This window comes from Varanus komodoensis, unplaced genomic scaffold, assembly GCF_004798865.1.
Source record: "Varanus komodoensis strain SLA01 unplaced genomic scaffold, ASM479886v1 scaffold6_2, whole genome shotgun sequence".
Lineage (NCBI taxonomy): Eukaryota > Metazoa > Chordata > Lepidosauria > Squamata > Varanidae > Varanus > Varanus komodoensis.
Genome location: NW_025336346.1, coordinates 15,833,562 through 15,852,580, shown reverse-complemented (window position 1 = coordinate 15,852,580; position 19,019 = coordinate 15,833,562). Strand labels below are relative to the sequence as shown.

Below are 19,019 nucleotides of genomic sequence, written 5' to 3'. Positions count from 1 at the left end.
ATTTCTACAAAATTGTGTAGACATTTACTTTTTGCTGTCTGTCCACAGTACAATTAAGATTATAGATGAGGCTTGCCAGTGCAAATAAGACTAGAAGACAGGTGTTTATACATCCTTTGGGCTGGGCCAAACTCCAAGCAGGATTGCATTCCATATTTCATTCATGTACCCATCTTCACTGCCAGTCTACACTTACCTGAGAAAAAACAGAAGAGGCAGAAGAGGGTGCATGGAGAAGCTCTGACATACTCCTCTGCCATCCCCTCTGCTGTTTGTTTCTTTGTTTCCTCCAACAAAGTCAAAGGAGCAATCATGAATAAAAAAGCCCCTAATTATTCTCAGATCAACCTTGTGAGGTGCTTGGCTTTTTGATACATCCCTATATCTCAAGGTAAGTATTATTTGCCTCTTAAAGTGATGGAGAGCTCACCAGGGAGTGTGACTGGGAAGGGACACAAGTCTTTTTGAGTTTGGCCTTGCTCAAGAGGTATAGAAACTTTGAGAAAGGCAGGAGACCGGGTCACTCCAGTGTTCAGGTCAAACATCTGAAAAGCCAGTGTGGTATGACTAGAAAACTGAAATATTTTTGGTCCTAGTAAGAAGATGCTAGCTAGCTTGAATCAGTTCAGTACAGGGTCACAAGGATGGTAGCTGGATTGTGCGGGGGGGGGGTGCCATATAGGATGAGTTTGAGGGAGCTGGGTCTTTTTAGCCTGGAGAAGAGGAGACTCTAAGGGGAACTTATAACAAGATATAGGTATGTGAAGGTGTGTCACATAGTAGAGCTTGTGACCTGGTCTCCCCTGAGGTGGAGGAAAGGATGCAGTCCAGTGGGACAAAACTCAGTGTTTCAGGTTGGATCTCAGGAAGTACTTCCTGAGGGTCAGGATCCCTAAGATATGGAATGGGCTTCTATGGGAGGTAGTGAGGGTCCCGTCAGTGAGGGTGTTCAAGGAAAGATTGGACAAGCATATGCTGGGTACTACATGAGAGGAGCTGACTGGAGCCAGGGATCAGACTAGATGATCCAAGAGACCCCTCTTGACTTGCTATACTTCTGTGTTTCTGTGCTGCTCTCCATGAAGTTAATACCTGGCAGAAGTTAATACCTGGACAGCAGACAAGCCATCTGGTCACTTTCTACCTCACTACTGTGAGATGCATTCTGCTTCCATTTAATTTATGGCCATGTACCCTTGACCTGATCTTTTGTAAATATAAGTGCACCTTCAATATATTAAAAAGTGCGGGAGAGATAGAACTGCCCAGTTCTCACAATGTTTGGAACCTTGAGAAGGAGGCAAAGACTGTTAATGGAAATGTTCAAATCAACTTTTCTCATCTGAGAATATTCTTTACCCATTCTACGGTCTGTGGAAGATTAGAGTTAGGAACTGGGACCTTTTGGAAGGAAATAATAGCATTTCCTCTTGTTTTGAAGTTCTGGACAAGCAGCAAAAGCATATGATTGATTGAATTGCTGGTGGGTTGCCATGCAAGGAGAATCAATTTACATTCCCCCAACATTTCAGAAATAAAAATAGAGGCCATTTGTAGCCTATTCTCAAAACAAGGATCACTAACTGAGATTGACCCACCTTCTGTATAATATATTTATTCACTCCATCTTTTCTCAACCTGGTCCCTTCCAGATGTGTTGGATTACAACTCTGATTATGCTAGCTGGGGCCGACAGGAGTTGTTGCCCAAAACATATGGAGAGCACCAGGCTGGGGAAGGCTCTTTTTCTGTGTACTGCCAGATATAAAAACCAGGTTGGTGTTTGATTAGGAATATCCTGGAACTATCTCTCTTGCTTTATTAGAAATGTTGTATAAAATAACAATACATCTAGAATTGGTTATCAGTAGTTCAAAACATTCCTCAGCAGCAGCAACAGCAGCAGCAGAATGTGACACAGACTGTGTGCTTGCTACATGTTGACATGGTTTTAATGTGCATGCATTGACTCCAGAGATGATGTGTCTATGCCCCACTTTGATTTCCTGGATAGGGAATTGAACCATGAAGAATGAGACTTCTAGAAACCCATAGTAAAACTATTACCAAGGCATTCTTCAAAGTGATATATAGGAACATGGATTATCTAGGGACAGGCTATAGAATATAAGAACAGTCAGACGGTATTTACTGAATGTGGAATGCAGTTTGGAGCATTGTATAATTCTTGTAATTCTGCAAAATATGTGAACTTTGAGCTTTTAGACAGTTCAGGAATCAACCATGGCTGAAGATGGTAACTCTCTCAAGATGGTTATCCTCGCAGAATGAGATGTGGTTTAGTGTTGTGATAATATTAACCAATAATCTCATTTTAAATGGATACTCTCAAACTCTGTTTGACTTCTAGCAAATGCCTAAATGTATCTAAATTTGTCATTGCTGTACATTTGCCTTACTTTAGGAGGTGAACCAGTTCAGCACTGCTATCAATCTAAGGACTTCCGGTTTTCCTTTAAAAAAAGGCTCTTCAAATGTAGTAGCTAATAATACCTGTTCTGTATCAACATTCTTATTTCACCATCATTGGTCTTAGGGATGATTATTTTTCTATGTCAAAAAACTCCAAATGTGTATGCTTGGAAAGTCCCTTGACTGTGTCCTTATTACTTGGTTAAATAAATGTCTTCACTTGAATGTTCAAAATCTCACAATAATATTAACATTAGTTATATATTTGTACATCTAGTACAATATATAGCTTTTTGCTGTAGTACTGATCAAACAGAAAGCACTTTTGTGTCATGTTCAATATTGCATTACAGGAGAAAAGAGCTAAGCATGTGGGGGAAACACAAATATTTGCATTCTTTTCTAAGAGTGTACACTAGCTGCTACCTTTTGAAGGGAAGCACATAATTACACCTCATGAGTCCATTGCAGATTTGGCCTCTGTGAGAGAGACTCTTGGTCCTTTCCATGCCACCAACACAATAAGCTGGGATATCAGCAAACCGACCATAGCTTTTTGTCTAGTAGAAAGGAACAAATGGAGAAATTGTGCTAGAAACCTACATTTACATGGGACCACCATTAATGGAGTAATATATCCCCCCACCCCATAATTTTCAAAAATAGTATTTCTATCTGCAGGCAGATAATACCTGCAGGGGAAGCCAAAAATGGGGAGAATATTCTTTAGTATTAATGGGTAGTTTGTTAATGAGTCACACTCTGGAAATCGTGATGCGTAAAACAAAGGGTGCAAGTGCTTGGATTATGGCTTCATGATTGATATTTTGCTATTGAGAAAAAATCCCATGTTTCTATTGAAAAGGAAAATATTTTTAGCTCCTTATGTATTACACATTTTCAAGATATATTTTCACTTTTAGGAGAGAATTATAGAGCGATTAAAGGAACAGAGGGAAAGAGATGACCGTGAAAGGATTGAAGAAATCGAATGCTTTAAAAAAGAAAATAAAGACCTGAAGGAAAAAGTAAATGCTTTACAAGCAGAGCTAACAGAAAAAGAGGTCAGTATTTGCATTAATTAAATAATGGTATTGCTGCGATTTAAGCATCATGCAGCATTTTGCACTCAGGTTGTAGTATTATAAGTAAAACTAGTCTATTTAAATTATTATTAGTCTATCTCCAAAACTATTTTTCTGAGCCTCCAGCTTTTACAGACTGTTAAATGGTGGGTAAGATCCAAAGTTCCCTTCTATGAACAGGTAGCTTGGATCTGGCAGAGGTTTGCAGGATGGAGGTGGAGAGTTTTGCTGATTTTCTCTTCTCCTTTCTTTGTGCCACCTCCCATACTGTCCCAGAGGGTACAAACAACTGTCCATAGCAATTCTGTAGGGTGGATGGTATTAGCAGAAGTAACTGTATGAATAAAGCAGACTGAATCCAGAACATGATGAGCTTGGCTAACTTGAGTTGTAAATAATTTCTTGCTCAAAAGAAAATAGCAGAATGAGTGAGGCCAGGCCATTACTACTGAACATAATGAACATAGTAGTTATTTTGCACACAAGAAACACAGTCTACAATGGAAATGTATTTGGCTCCACCTGGCTGGTAGGCAGCATTCCCTGCCCCCTTGTGACTGTTGTTTGCACCCTTAGGGATGGGCCTACACTGGGGAATCTGACTTGTTTGGCACAGTTTTCCTGCCTGCTTTTGAACTGATGATCAGAACGGGGTCAAGTTGAAGTGTTATTTGTGGCCTTCCATCTCTAAGACAGGCTGCAATGTGTAAATTTTTTAAAACTTCAAGGAAGATTATACGAATCGCATCCTTTACACAAGATGGAAACCAAAAACTACATAGTTGAGCACTATTCATATTATTGTTACTGTTTTCATTTCTATACTGCCCTATAGCTGAAGCTCTCTGGGTGGTTTACAACGGTGTGCACAATTATACTAGAACTACTTAGTTCTTGGTTTCCAGTTTGCATTTCCTTAGTATTTTAAAAATGGGCAAATCACAAATCTCAGAGATCAAAGTCTATGAGCTGGCTTGACTTGCACCTCAGTGAGCCAGTTTCAGTGAGAGGCTGCTAAACTGACATCTGCCAGATTTTTCCCTGCCTATTGAAGTCCTCACACATTCCTGTCTAAGGTTCTTTGTTTCACCCAGGGCTGCAGTTGACTAACTTCACTGCATCTTCTAACTGATTTGAAAAACTGAAGAACAAATTCATTCTTAGTAACTTTTTGTGTGCTCCCTTTCATCTTCCATTCTGTGGATAGGACTTAGAATTAAACCAGTTCATTTTCTTAAATTTGTATATACACAGGTGGTGCCAAAAATGTGTACATGTTTTAAGAGATGCTATCTATGTATTACTTTTTGAAGTTGAATTTAATTACAGTAGCAATGTGTAGTATCGCGTTCGCTCAAAAGATGGCGCTAATGAAGTAAGTGGTAGCATCATCATGCAACAGTTTTTAATACAGTTTTTTTCCTTTCTTAAAATGTGTATACATTTTTGGCAACTTTCTAATGCCTCCTTTCTGGTTTAGAAAACCATACTTATTTTTGCATAAGCTTACTTATAAACATACTTATACCTGTTCTTATTTTTTTATTTATTTTTATTTTCTGTTTTTACTTTCAGTTGGAATGATTCTGCTAATTAGCTTACATTCCTTTAGATTACTAAAATGTGTGGAGCTGCCCGGAAGGAATGTTAAAAAACTGTATCAGTTTTGCAGTTGGTACAAAAATAGCTGCAAAAGTACTAACTGGGTTCAGAGTGAACAATCACATTACACCAGTACTTGCTCATGTTCTTTGGCTCCTGGTCTGTTTATGGGCCTAACTCAAAGTATTGCTTATTACCTTTAAAGACATTCATGGCCTATAACCATGATATACAAAAGACCCCCTCTTCCCTTATGTAGTCACCCAAGCTTTGACTCCATCAAAAGAGGTCCTTCTCTGTGCATCTTCTCAAGCTGAGATATGGCAAGTGGAGATGAATGAAAGGCCCTTCTAAAAGTGAATCCCTAGTTGTGAAATGGCCTCCCTGAAGAGGTTTTCTTGGCATAAACTTTAATGTTTTTTAGCAGCAGGCAAAGGCCTTTTTATTTTCACAAGCTTTTACAATTCTGTGTGTTGGGTCTATATTTAAGCTGTTATCAGTGATGCTGGCAGAAATGGATTGCCCTACACCTACGTCCTTTTTCAAAACTTACATGTCTTTTCTACCACCCTGCTAGAAGGAATGACTGTGAGAATATAAGTGAAGGGTTTTTTAAAATTAATCTGCAGTGCTATATAAGTAATTATGAATTTACAGCCCGTGTGCTGTGGTCATTAGCTTGTTGGACTGGGGACCTGGGAGATTTGGATTGTACTCCTCACTCAGCCATGAGGTTCACTAGGTGACCTTGGGCCAGTCACTCATTCTGAGCCTAACCCACCTCACAGTGTTGGTGTGGGGATAAAATGGAGTAGAGGAGGATCATGTAAGCCATCTTGGATTCTCCACAAGGCAAAGAAAGATGGGAAATCAGTGCAATGTGTTGTTGATGATGAAATATATTGTTAGACTTTGATTTTTCTGTTGTACTCTTTTGAAAATTATTATATGAAAATTAATAGATAAAAATGGGGGGAAATTGTTTCATGATTCTTTGTCTCCAAAATGCTTATTTCTAGTAAAAGCCATTTTTACAAGAAAGAATTACCAAAAAATGTCCCCCACCCACCCCGTACTGTCACTGCAGTGGTTGGATCTATCCCTAGCTATGATTACAGCTCTTGGCCTTAGTTTTCTAGCAACAGTATTAAATACTATATACATTGTGTAGTCCTGGACCTTGCTAGCTGAGATGCTTCTGTTGTCACTGGAGATATTACTGGTTGCACTAATAATTGCAAAATCCATGGCTGTTCAACAGATGTGGTTCCAATTCTGAGTTTGCTTTAATTAATTGTTATTTAATTCTTAAAGCAGATTTTTCTTCCCTAAAGTTAGAATTTTCAAACTCCCAATTTCTGTGTATAACTCCCCTGTCCACTATATTTATAATTACATGTGAATGTTTCAAATGGGTGTACCTGGTCTAGGGAGAAAAAAACACTGATAAAAACCGATAGGCTTAAAACTGATTTATTAAGTTCAACTGATTTAAGTTTGTTGAACTTAATAAAGAATAAATATCCATTAGTATGTGGCAACACCCATAGCGAGGTTGATATTAAGGGTGTGTTTCAGATTTGGCCAAATTCCAGACTGAGTCCAGCTGATTCAGACAGATTCACAATATGTGTGAATTGAAGTAGGACTCCTCTGAAGTATTATATGAAATCTTTCTGAATCTATATCTGAATCTTTCTGAAGCTTTGTTCACAATTAAGATTCCAAAGGATTTAGAAACACAGACCATGTTTATAAAACGCTTCCTCCCAAACATTCTGTATAAGGAAAGCGGGGAAGTGGAGGCACCGTAGATTTGTGATTGGCTACTGTAGTTTTACCAGGTCTCCCCAGTCCCAGTGATTGGATGAAGCATGTTAAAGTAATATATGATAGAACTTTGTGAGTTCTCATTTCAGGAGAAGGAGCATTAAAGTAGATTTGGTAGTGTGTGTGGAACTCGGAACATAAAATTTCTTGGGAAATGCTGGATGTTCAAGTTCTTCTGATGCTACCACTGTATACGTCAGGTCTATCAGCCACCCTTCTATTATACTTCATGCAATTTTGTTGCCAACTGATTAGAAAACAAGCACCCACACTATTTTAATTAATTATAATTCCCTAACTTAAGTATACATCCTTTTGAAACTTTGTTGGTTTCTTGCTTGGGGACACCTCTATGCCATTTTCATATGAATTGCCAGCCCTGCCCCTAAACATGGAAAAGGGGAAGAGGAAATAGATACCATTCCATATGAAGATTCTACTTCCACAAAAACTGCTAGACCTACCTTTCCAAAAATTATCAGTTCTTTTAGCTAGGACTACCACTTTGCTAAATGTCATTTTTATAACAACTGTCACAAAGAACATAGGAGGATAAGCACATGCTGTTTAAAAATATACATGCATGCACTCACATAATCTAAAGAGTGCTGTTTCAGAAGCACCTGCACCTATTCATCTGAAACATGGTAGGCATGATCCCAGCAGAAGGGGAAAAACAGTTGGAAATCCCCTTTAAAAATCCACTTGTTCTCTGCACTTACTTAGGTGCTATGTAACTGTGTTGGTGATTTCCTCTGAGCTCTTAACACCAGAGATGGAACACAATGTAAGACTTATTTATTCATAATTACCACCTATGGCCTTTGAAACATCAGTGCAGGCATTCTTGAAAGGATTGTAGCTCTGCACAGCCTTCAGGTCTCCTGCAAAATGCTTGCTAGGGATTAAAATCAATCCTGTATCTTTTGGTAACCTTTTCTTTCAATTGTTTCTTTTATATATATTCTTTTAGTCTAGCTTAATTGACCTCAAAGAACATGCATCATCATTGGCTTCGGCAGGGCTGAAAAGAGACTCCAAGTTAAAGTCTTTAGAAATAGCCATAGAGCAAAAGAAGGAGGAGTGTAGTAAGCTAGAAGCACAACTGAAAAAGGTAAATACTGCTGCATAATAACAGATCTTGATTTGGATGCATGCCAGCATATCTGCAGTGAAAGATGTCATGCATATTAGTTTCAAGTCCAAACTGCAGTTAATAAATGGAAATGTTCACTTTATCAAATTTTCTACTTAAAAGGCTTTTCTTATTCATAAAAATGTGTCTGCTTGATATGTCAAAGTCTGTTTTTTAATATGAGCTTAAAATATGTGGACATTTTTACATGCTAATAATGATGTGTCAAGGGCAGTTAAAATGTGCTTAGTGGAAAAGTCATCTAAATATATATGAGAATTCATTTTTATGTACAGCATACTTTTAGTCTAATATTTTATCACAATGGTTTAGAATCATGTTAAAACATTTCTGCCATACATTGTTTCTCTTTCCGATGTCAGTATTGTATGTGCTCATTGTTGAAACACAAGCTCATTGGCATACTCCTTGGTTTAAGCATCATATTTACCTTCCACACCTGTCAGTAGGCTCGTACTGTCAATAGATTATTTCATCAAAGATACAATCTAGAGAAAGTTAAGCTCATTTAGTCTTAATTGAGAGTAGAACTCTAACATGCTTAAATGTGACTGTTGTATGGCCAACAGATTGATTTGGACAGGCATTTATAAAATGATTACTGAAAACATGAGCATTAATTTCAACAAGGATACAGTGCAAGGTTCTACATGGGCTGAACAGGAGAAAGGAGATGCCGAGCAAACTTTTATGAAGTTACAGAAATGGGGGAGGGGCACAGGGTGGCAAGATATTCTGTTCAACCTACCTGGCAGTGCAGAATGGCCTGGTTGGCGCTTGACAGTTAAAGATGAGCAACATGTTAAAAACAGATGATGATAATACATATACAGGCAACTTCAAACCTGACTGGAATCTGAGATAAAAAGCTTATTTACCTCATCATAAAGCAGCTAACATCCAAATATGCCAATGCAGAATTGGCATCCACTGAATTCAATAAGTGTGCATGCTGCAGTTGAATTTTGTGCTGTCAGTCAGATTGTGTACACCATGGTACTCTGGAAGCTTAGGATCCATTTTCATTTTGTTGCTCGGTAGGTAGTACTAGGTACTCAAAGTCCCAGCACCAGACATTTTGGAAAGCTAGGTTACCCAGATGTAATGAGTCACCAGTATCAATCCCAGTATCAGTTTACTTTTTCATACCAGTATCAGTTTCTGATTGTTTGTTTTAATCTCTTGTCTGGTAGCTTAACTTCAATTGGGGACTGCACCGGGAATACTAGAAATGTCAACATTTTAATTGGTTCTTTTTAACTGCATGCAGTCTTATATTAAAGCTATAGCACCATAACTTAGCATGGGTGAAATAGTTGAAAAGCAATAATTGAAATTTTAAGTCAGTGCTTTATGACTAAGTAAATGATGTGCTTATATACCTAAATACATCATTTACCCATGGAAAACTAAATATGTTCAAATGTCTGTTCTATGTGTTAAAAGAAGCACATTCCTTAATGAATAAAAAACAAAGGCTTAGTGAAGGAAAGCAGAAAAGGCAAATTTGAAGAACTTCTATACTGAAAGCTATCTATGTATGCATTTCATTTGTAGTCTGCCTCTCTACCAAGAAAAATAGCACTTGAGGCAGTTTACAGTCACAGTAAAACTTGGTTAAAACAATAACACTCTACATCGAATGTGTTAAAATAGAACAAAACCAGAACAAAAACAGCACCTAACCCAGGGTTTCCACTTCATGGCAAAAGGCTTCCTTTATAAAGAACTTTTTGTCTGATGCCAGGAAGGCAACAGAGACAGGGCAGATCTCATCTCCTGCACCTAGGAAAAGCCCCTGACAGGGGCCTCTGCACATTGCCACAAGATGCACCACTAAAGGTGCCAGTGTTAAAATGAAGGGTCTCTCCCAGCAGTCTTAAGACAGGCAGGCTCATGTGGGTGAAGGCTGTTTTTCAGGTCGCCTTGTCTGTGCCATACAGGTCCTAGCCAGCCCTTTGAATTACACTAGGAGGCAGAGAACTAGTCAGTGAAGCTGCTGTCACAAGGCAGTCACATGCTCTGTGCAGCCAGCCTCCGTCATCAGTCTGGCTGCAGCAGTCTGGACCAGCTGAAGTTGCTGATCAGCCCCGCACAGAACATGTTACAGTAGTCCAAAACAGTGCAAGTGAGGCACGCATCTCTAGGAGTGGGAATGGGTCCCTCAGTGACGCAAAGGCTTTCCTAGACACCACTGAAACCTGGGCATCCTGGTTCAGCCATAAGTCCAGAAATACTCTGAAATGGTGAACTCAGATCCTCAGATGGCGTATAATCCCAAAGTTACATCTTTAATTATGATAGTTACCAAAATAAAAATAAACAGAATATTTAATGTTAATTAAACCACAAAATATTATGTGAGAAAATGGCCATTTGTTGGATATACAGGCTTTAGACTTTATTTTTTAGGGCGTTGTGTGTGCATTTTGTTGCTTATTTATTTATTTATTAAAACATTTCTATGCCGCCCCATTCGCCAAAGCCTCGGGGCGGCTCACAACATAAAATTAAAATACAAGAAATAACAATATAAAATAAGTCGCCCTGGCATATAAAATAAGTCGCCCTAATGAAAGTAACAAAGGATTAAAATAGCTCCATGTATAGCATATAGTATAAAAATGCTTTCCATAGTAGTGCCGGGTAATGAAGCTGAATAAATTACAAAACTACAATATTTGTTAAAATTGGGAAATAAATTTCAAAAGAAACATCAAAAACACCTTTTAAAATACATCATTAGGAAAACTTTGGCTTTGAAAATGTCATGTAAGGTATCATTTCAAAACACCTAGACACAATGAAGAATTCTAGTATTTCTTTAATGCAGGGGTGAGTAAAGGGGCCTTCCAAATATTTCAGCCTACAACTTCCAATAACCCCCACCATTGACTATGCTATGGAGTTGTGGCCTTCCAGAGCAAAGCTGTCCATTCCTCCTTTAAGATAGTGTCTGAAAATATCAGATCATTTATGGTGCTTACGACCATGAGAGTAAGGAGTAATCAGGAAGCATGCACTGTGCCCCAAGTTTTATTTTTCTTACTGCTTCCTTTTAATTTAGTTATTATATTTCTATGCTTTTAAGTTAGGGAATAGAGAATATAGGGAATGGTCTTTGCCAGAAGCCTAGCTCTCTCAGTCTTCATATGCCATATTGTTTCTCAGTTGGATACAATTTTAACTCAGCTGCTTTTTTATTGGGAAGGGAATATAGAAATGATCGCTTACATTCAACATTGCACGAGCAGCCTTCGTGCAATAAACATTGCTTGCACAACAGGACTTCTCCCCTGCCGCCTTCCACATGCTTCCTTGATTGGCTTTGGACTGCTCTGTTGAGCAGGCGTGGGGCATGCATAGGGCTACACGGAGGAGGGGAAATTTGCCCCATTCTGATGTTGGAAGGATACTGCTGGATTTTAACATATAAAGGCGAACAGTACATTGCGCTGGAAAGTGAAGTTTACAAGATACGTGAATTTCTCTCCCTTATACTAAATTGTAATGTGAAATTATATTTCCATTTAAGGGAGAGACAAATGCATTTAATATTTATACACAATGTTGATTTCTCCTAGTGGTGAAAAACAATATTTAAATATAAATACATTGGTTGGTTGTATTAGGGAAGAACACAAAGTGCTATGAGGAGTTTCAAAGCACAAGGAGGTTTCTGATGCCTGGCCTTAACAGTGAAGTCTGAAGAGTTGCTTTGAAAGTCAAGGGGGACACTTTGGAGCCCTGTTAATGCAGTACAAAGAGCTGCAGCTGGAATGAGAAATGTGGACAGCTGCACTGTGAAAGCACCAGGGCACATGCATAGGATTCTTGGGATCCTGGCCAGTAAAACAACGAGAACCTCAACAGAACTTTCTCCTACATTGTTATTCCAATGCTGTTTTTAATATATGTCCATCACTGGTTAAGAAAAAGTATCTAGGGTTCAATCTGCTTCTTAAAAGACTGCAATCCATTATCTGCTTGTTCCAGAGCATTGTCAGATTTTCCCTTGACGGTTAGCTGTAGGTTCTCCATCGCAGGCATCCTGTTCCACCCAGTGTTGGAGTTGTCATAGATAAGTCCCACTGGGTGGCAGGAATTCAGTAAGACTGGTCAGGAATGAGTGTTTTCTATCTTGCAGTGTTATTTCTTTTGTTCCCTTCTGTTCTATTCCACTTCAGAATGTCTTTCTTTTGTTCACTGCTGCTCAGATTTCCTAACTTCTACTGTTTGCCAAGCTTTACTGTTCAGCATTCAAATAAAACTGAAATGCACTTTTGTATTAATATGAAAGGAAGGCTATAAATTTAATGATAAAGTTTAATTAGTCTTTTATTATTACCATCTTTGAAGCTTTGGTGATAAATTGCAGCCTTGGCCAAAAGCACTCCTAGTGATTCATTGCTGGGGACCAGCACTTAATGTATCATCAAAAGTGGACAGCTTTCTGTATTTCATGGGTTATTTCACTTGAGAAGGGGAAAGTAACACAAACCTTAGATTTCTTACTCCAGCTATTCTTTTTTAGGAGCCAAAGTCAACATTTATTTTTCCCCAGTGCCTCTCACTTCCACTAAGGAATGTTTAGAAACTGAAATTTCTACTTCTTTTTTAAATTCCAAGTTCTTCTGTGCAAATGTGCTGGATTTGCTGAGCTAATACTGTTTTCCTGGATCTTTCCTTCTTTTCCTGTCTGTGCTTCATTCCTTCCCAACTTTGCAATATAGCAAGCTGAACAGTTGTTCAATCAGATGTACAATCCAGTAAGTCATTTCAGAAAGTCTCCGCTGTAACATATGAAAGCATGAGGATCCATTTACCCACCACCATGTTGTACACTTCCTCTGTGGAGCTTTGCAAAGCTATGATGGCCTCATTTGCATTACGTCAAAATAAGTGATCTTTGTGGACTTTAAGGCCATATTTAGAAAAAAAGATGTGCAGAATTTGTTTGTTAATGGTGAACTAATAATCTTGCACTCAAATTTGAGGCCTTCAGGTTCTCAATGACTTGATTGTGAGAAAGCATGCAAGTTTCAGGCTTTTTGTTATTTTAATGCTATGCATAATTTGACTTTATTGGATCCTTCAAATTAAGAATAAATACTGATTGTCAGAAATGTTTTAAAATTATTGTTTAGTAGGCTGGGCAAGCAGAAAACTGGATTTGACTATGAAAGAAAGATTAAATGTTTGATATTTGTAATATAGCAGCTTTTTGAAATCCCAAACATACTGTTTACAAATAATGTCCTCTGTTTTCTATAGGATTTACTCCATATGTAAATGTACAGAGGATGGCAGCCTCTATGTAATAATTAAAGGTCATTGATTTTTATCGAGCATTTTACAGGTGAAAAATATAATTGTTGTTGAAGTTTCTGAACCATTTTCAAAGGCCGCCCCATGTACAGCACCTTGCAATAAACAAAACAAGATGTTACCAGAGCAAAGATAACTGTAGCTAGGCTCTCTTTGTCCAAGTAGACTCATAGTGACTTGTAGATATTGCACAAATATTGTATTCATATTTTTAGACACAGATTTAGAAAATTCTTGTCCTTTTAAGGGCAGAAGTAATGATTACACTGTTTTATTGTAGCCTGGGTTCTTTAAATCACATCATGTTAATGTTGTGTAATTGCAGTGTGAAGGTGTGTTGCGTCTCTAAGCAATACATGTGTCATATAAAGAGAGAACATTATTCTCCTCCTTTGTATTTGAGCAAATTTCACTGCCATAATGAAACTTTAAGGTCAAGTGAGGAAAGGGGAGGTCCCATAAAACATACCACATTTATGATTCAAAATTACCCTGTAATTACATTTGACATTCAGTAGGTCTTAAATCCTAATATAAAACCCACACGTATTCCTTCTTTGTGGTATACACTATGAGGATAAATAAAATTCACTTATAGAGAATTTTAGACCTACTAGGTGCTCTCTGGATATTTTGTGCTACAACTTGCAGCCTTCTCAAGTGGCTGTGGCTGAAGGCAGCTGAAACCCAAAACATCTGGATGGCACCCAGTTGAAGTAGGCTCTTTTAGAGGAACTACCAGCAAAGCATCCCATGTATGGACAGAATTAAGCATGCAGGAACATAAGTTTTGGTGGATGAAAGTTGGGTGTATTTGATGACAAATGGATGAACTTCATTTCCATCCAACACTACCTTCTTGACTCATATTGTCATGAATTAGGTTTCCTCCCTTCACACATTCAAAGCCACAGACCTTTCTTGCAAAAAGTTCTTGACTGACTAAAGCATTTTCTAGAAGCACAGAAAATGCATTATTTTTTCAGAATGAATCTTTGAGGATTCACAGAGCAGTTTGTTGAACCCACTCTAGTATTTACATCTAAAATGTTTTGGCCCCATCCTTTCAGAAGGACTTTTGGAAATGGGCACGCCTCCTCTTTGCACATGTTATCTGTCTCTGAGAACCCCCCCCCTTTATTCTAAGAGGTGTCTGAACACCTGGGGAGCTTGGCCTTGAGATAACACCTCCACTTCTCTCATTTCCCATATTCTGAGGCCTCCCCCTGCTCTTCCTCCTCCTCCTCCGCATCCAAATCAGCAGGCCTGTGAATGTGCACCAAGAGCAACTGGCCTTCTCACTCCCAACACGTATGTTGCACAGCTCTTGAATGTACATTGCCTGAAATGAATCCTAAGCAGGGGTTTTCTGGCACCATTGAATTCTTTTTAATTTTTAAAAAAATTATAAAAGCTTTTATATACTGTTCACTTAGTCACGGGCTTTCCAAATGGTTTACAAGAAAAAAGCAATCCCCCTGCCCCAAAAGTGAAAGAATTCCCATCTTCTTGTTTCATATACAGAACCAGCCTTCCATCTGTCCGTTTGTCCTTCCTTCCTTCCTTGAAAAGAATGACTTATTTGTAGCTCTTATCCTAAATCCAAGAAGTTGTGTCTTGTAGATATAGTGGACATGTAAAGAGTCTCCAGGCTTTTACACTTTAAGTGTGAACCAGAGCATGTTTTCATCCATGAGATGGATTAATCCTATAAAGGAAATGATGACCTTGAAATTACAAGACATGATGACATGTAACAACAACAGGACATAAGAAATAAGTACATATATACACATAAGATTTTCAAGAATACATGTATACTTGAACCTTTCTTGTTATCATACAATTGCCTTAGCAGGGCTTGGTTGCATTTGGGAATTATATTAAAGCTTCTGAATATAGAAAGGTGCTGTTCTAAAATATAAGGCCGTTAGACTTTACCCTAGTACACTACACATTGTGGGAAGTCGCCCTCTTTTTTCTGTCTTACATTTTGGCCCCGTTACCTGAAAGCCAGGGTAGTGTGGTGGTGAGAGTGCTGGACTGGGACCTAGGAGTTCAGGTTCTAGTCCCCACTTGGCCATTAAGCTCTCTGGGTGACTTCAGGACAGTGACTCACTCTCAGTCTAAACCATCTCACTGGGTTATTGGTGTGAGGATGAAATTGAACTATATAATCCACCATGGGTTCCTCACAAGGTGAAAAGGGTAACATATAAATGTAATGTTGTCATAAGAATAAGAATAATGCTTTTATTTTAGTTAGTTGAACTCAAAACACTCTAACAATGCATATTCAAGTATTTTAGATTTAATATATAGTATATGGATTGGAGCAGCATGGGAATATTTTACTGGAGAGAAGCAGATAGCACACCTGTGCTTTTATTGCATCATCTCTTGAAGTTAAATTGTTGTTAAAGTCCTCCAACCATAAAGCCCACACGGAAATTTGGCATTGGCAGCTGCTATGGCAAGAAGAGAGATGTGGGGTGGGAACATCAATGCTGAAACTGACACACTGTTTTTAGTCAGGATTGTGAGCCTATTCAGTATTCTTTGCTATGTTCCTTATGCTATTGTCTTACAGAATTCCCCCTTCATAACAAAAATATCAAAATATCACCAGATAGCACATTGCTGCCTATCAGACTCTCACAGATAATTACATTATTCAGTTTTGTTATTTTTGAAATGGGCAAGAATAAAAGATCCAATATTCTGTTTTGAGGAAAATATTCATTTATTTAGGTAGAGATTTCTGTCCTGCCCTTCTGATACTTGTGTACTGTTCACCGTAACTTACATCTATCTAAAACCATGATAAATATAAAGCAAGGCTTTGCATAAAAAGCATATGTCACTGATTAGCTTCCCTACTGATTAGGATTACTAATCTGATTAGTCCAGATTGTGTCATCATGGCAAGCGAAAAACAAACCCTGGAAACCTTTCAGTAAGATATTTACACAACAAAGAATCTACATCTTCATTTCCATAGAACTTAATGTGAATTTTGTTTGGATAGACACAATTTGCTAATTATCTGTCTTGTGAAGTCATGGAAAATTATTGTTACCAGTAATTCCAAAATAGCGCTTCTGTAGAATGTTACCACACCAAGGTTGAATCATTTCATATAAATATAGAACCATAGAATAGTAGAATTGGAAAGGGCCATGAAGGCCATTGAGTCCAACCCCCTGCTGTTGCAGGACACCAATTTATACCACTCTACTCAGATAATTGTCCAGTTTTGCTTTGAGTGTCAGTAGTGTGGGAGAGCCCCCAACCTCTCTAGGCAACTAGTTCCACTGTCGTATTCCTCTGACAGTGAGGAAACTTTCCCTCATCGAGCCTGTATCTGGGTTGTCACAACTTGATTATTCTGTGTTCTGCGTTCTAGTGTCAGTGAAAAGAGATCTTGACCTTCTCTTTGTGACAACCTTTGAGGTACTTATAGAGTGAGATCATGTCCCCTCTCAGTCTTCTCTTCTCAAGGCTGAACTTGCCCACTTCTCTCAGTCTCTTCTCATAGGCCAGTGTTTCCAAACCCTGTATCATTTTTCTTGCCCTCCTTTGTACCCTTTCTAATTTTTCTGCATCTTTCTTAAATCTTGGTGCCCAGAACTGGACATAGTATTCCAGATGAGGTCTGACTAGTGAGGTGTATAGGGGAACTACCACTTCTCATGATTTGGAAGGATCTGGACAGACTATGGAAGTGGGTAGGAGACAACAGGATGGCGTTCAATGTGGATAAGTGCAAGGTCTTGCACTTGGGGCATAGGAATAGCTGTCATAAGTACAGGTTAGGTGACAAGTGGCTGGAGAGCAGCACTTGTGAAAGGGAGCTCAGGGTACTGGTTGACTGCAGGCTAAACATGAGTCAGCAGTGTGATGCGGTGGTCAAGAGGGTGAACGCCACCCTTAGATGCATAGCCAGAAGTGTGGTTTCTTGATCAAGAGAGGCATTACTACCACTCTGTACAACCCTGGTGCGCCCGCAACTGGTGTATTGTGCTCAGTTTTGTCCCCTCATTACAGAAAGGATAAAGCCAGGTTAGAGTCAGTGCAGTGTAGGGCCACAAGGTTGGTGGCTGGTTTGCAGGGGATGGGGTATGAGGCGAGACTGAGGGAACTGGGTCTCTTCAGCCTGGAGAAGAGGAGACTCAGAGGGGATATGTTGGTGACATACAGGTATGTGAGGGGATGTCACATGGAGATGGGTAGACCTGTTCTCCCCTGCAGAGGAAGGCAGAACGCGTTCTAACAGAGCAAAGCTCAGGGAACCAAGGCTCCATTTAGATGCCAGGAAGCACTTCCTGACAGTTAGGACCCCGAGGGTGTGGAATGGGCTTCCACGAGAGGTTATTGAGGCCCCATCGGTGAGGGTGTTCAAAGATAGGCTAGATATGCACATGGTGGGCATGTCGTGAGCGGAGCCGGCTGGTGCCGGAGTTCAGACTAGATGGCCCGGGAGGCCCCTTCTGACTCGCTCTGTTTCTGTGTTTCTAATACTCCTATTAATGCATCCCAAAATAGCATTTGTCCTTTTTTGCAGCTGAATCACACTGTTTTTTACAATAACTACATGTCTTTTCCCTTTTCAGTTCTGTTTAGCCACATATTCCCCATCTGGTATAGATGCATTTGGCTTCTTTTTCCTAGATGAAGGATTTGGCACTTGTACCTACTGAATCTCGTTCTGTTGTTTGCAGTCCAGTGCAAAGTTTATTAAGATCACCCAGGATCTTCATTCATTCTTCTAGGGTGTTGACTGTTCCACCCAGTTTTGTATAGTCTGCAAGTTTGATTATCTTTCCTCCTAATCTAAATCATTAATAAAGATGTTGAAGAACACTGGGTCTAGGACTGAACCCTGTTGCAGCCTCCAGTTTGAGAAGGTGCTCTTGATGAGCTCCAATTTAGCAGCCAATTTTGGATCCACCTAATAGTTTTTCTATCTAGTCCACGTTTTGCTAATTTATCAGAATATCAGGGGCACAATGGCAAAAGCTTTGCTAAAGTCAAGGTAGATTATGTCCACAGTGTTCCCTCTGTTCAGTTGGGAGGTTACCCAGTCAAAAAATGAGATTAAATTAGTCTGACAGGATTTATTTTTGATACATCCATGTTGGTTTCTATTAATCACTGCATTATCTTTGAGTTGCTTGTAAACTGATTTTTTAATAATTTGTTCCAGAATTTTTCCAGGGATTGATGTCAGACTAACTGGTCTGTAGTTTGCAAGTTCATCTTTTTTCCCCTTTATGAAGATAGGGGTAACATTTGTCCTTCTCCAGTTCTCTGGCACTTCTCCTGTTTTCCAAGACTTAATGAAGATAATAGCCAGTGGTTCTGAGAGTTCCTCTGATAGCTCTTTTATGACTCTGGGATGGAGTTCATCAGACCCTGGAGAGTTGAACATGTTTATTCCAACTAGGTATCCTTTGACCATTTGCCTGTCAATCTTGGGCTGCCATCTCTCACTTTCAGCTTGTACTTCCTCTTGCTTGTAGATTTTCTTGGGGGAGAAGACAGGCGAGGTAGAAATTGAGTACCTCTTCCTTTTCCTTGTCATC

At 39.0% G+C, this 19,019-nt stretch overlaps 1 protein-coding gene across 1 annotated transcript in view; it reads left to right on the top strand.

Annotated features, from left to right (window-relative positions):
- Positions 1 to 19,019, top strand: part of ERC2 (ELKS/RAB6-interacting/CAST family member 2) — a 502,285-nt gene that overhangs the window by 255,405 nt on the left and 227,861 nt on the right. The window contains exons 10-12 of the mRNA XM_044451516.1: positions 3,357 to 3,497; positions 7,924 to 8,064; positions 12,840 to 12,875. Of these exons, the coding sequence (XP_044307451.1) occupies positions 3,357 to 3,497; positions 7,924 to 8,064; positions 12,840 to 12,875 (318 nt within the window). The remainder of the gene's footprint in view (positions 1 to 3,356; positions 3,498 to 7,923; positions 8,065 to 12,839; positions 12,876 to 19,019) is intronic.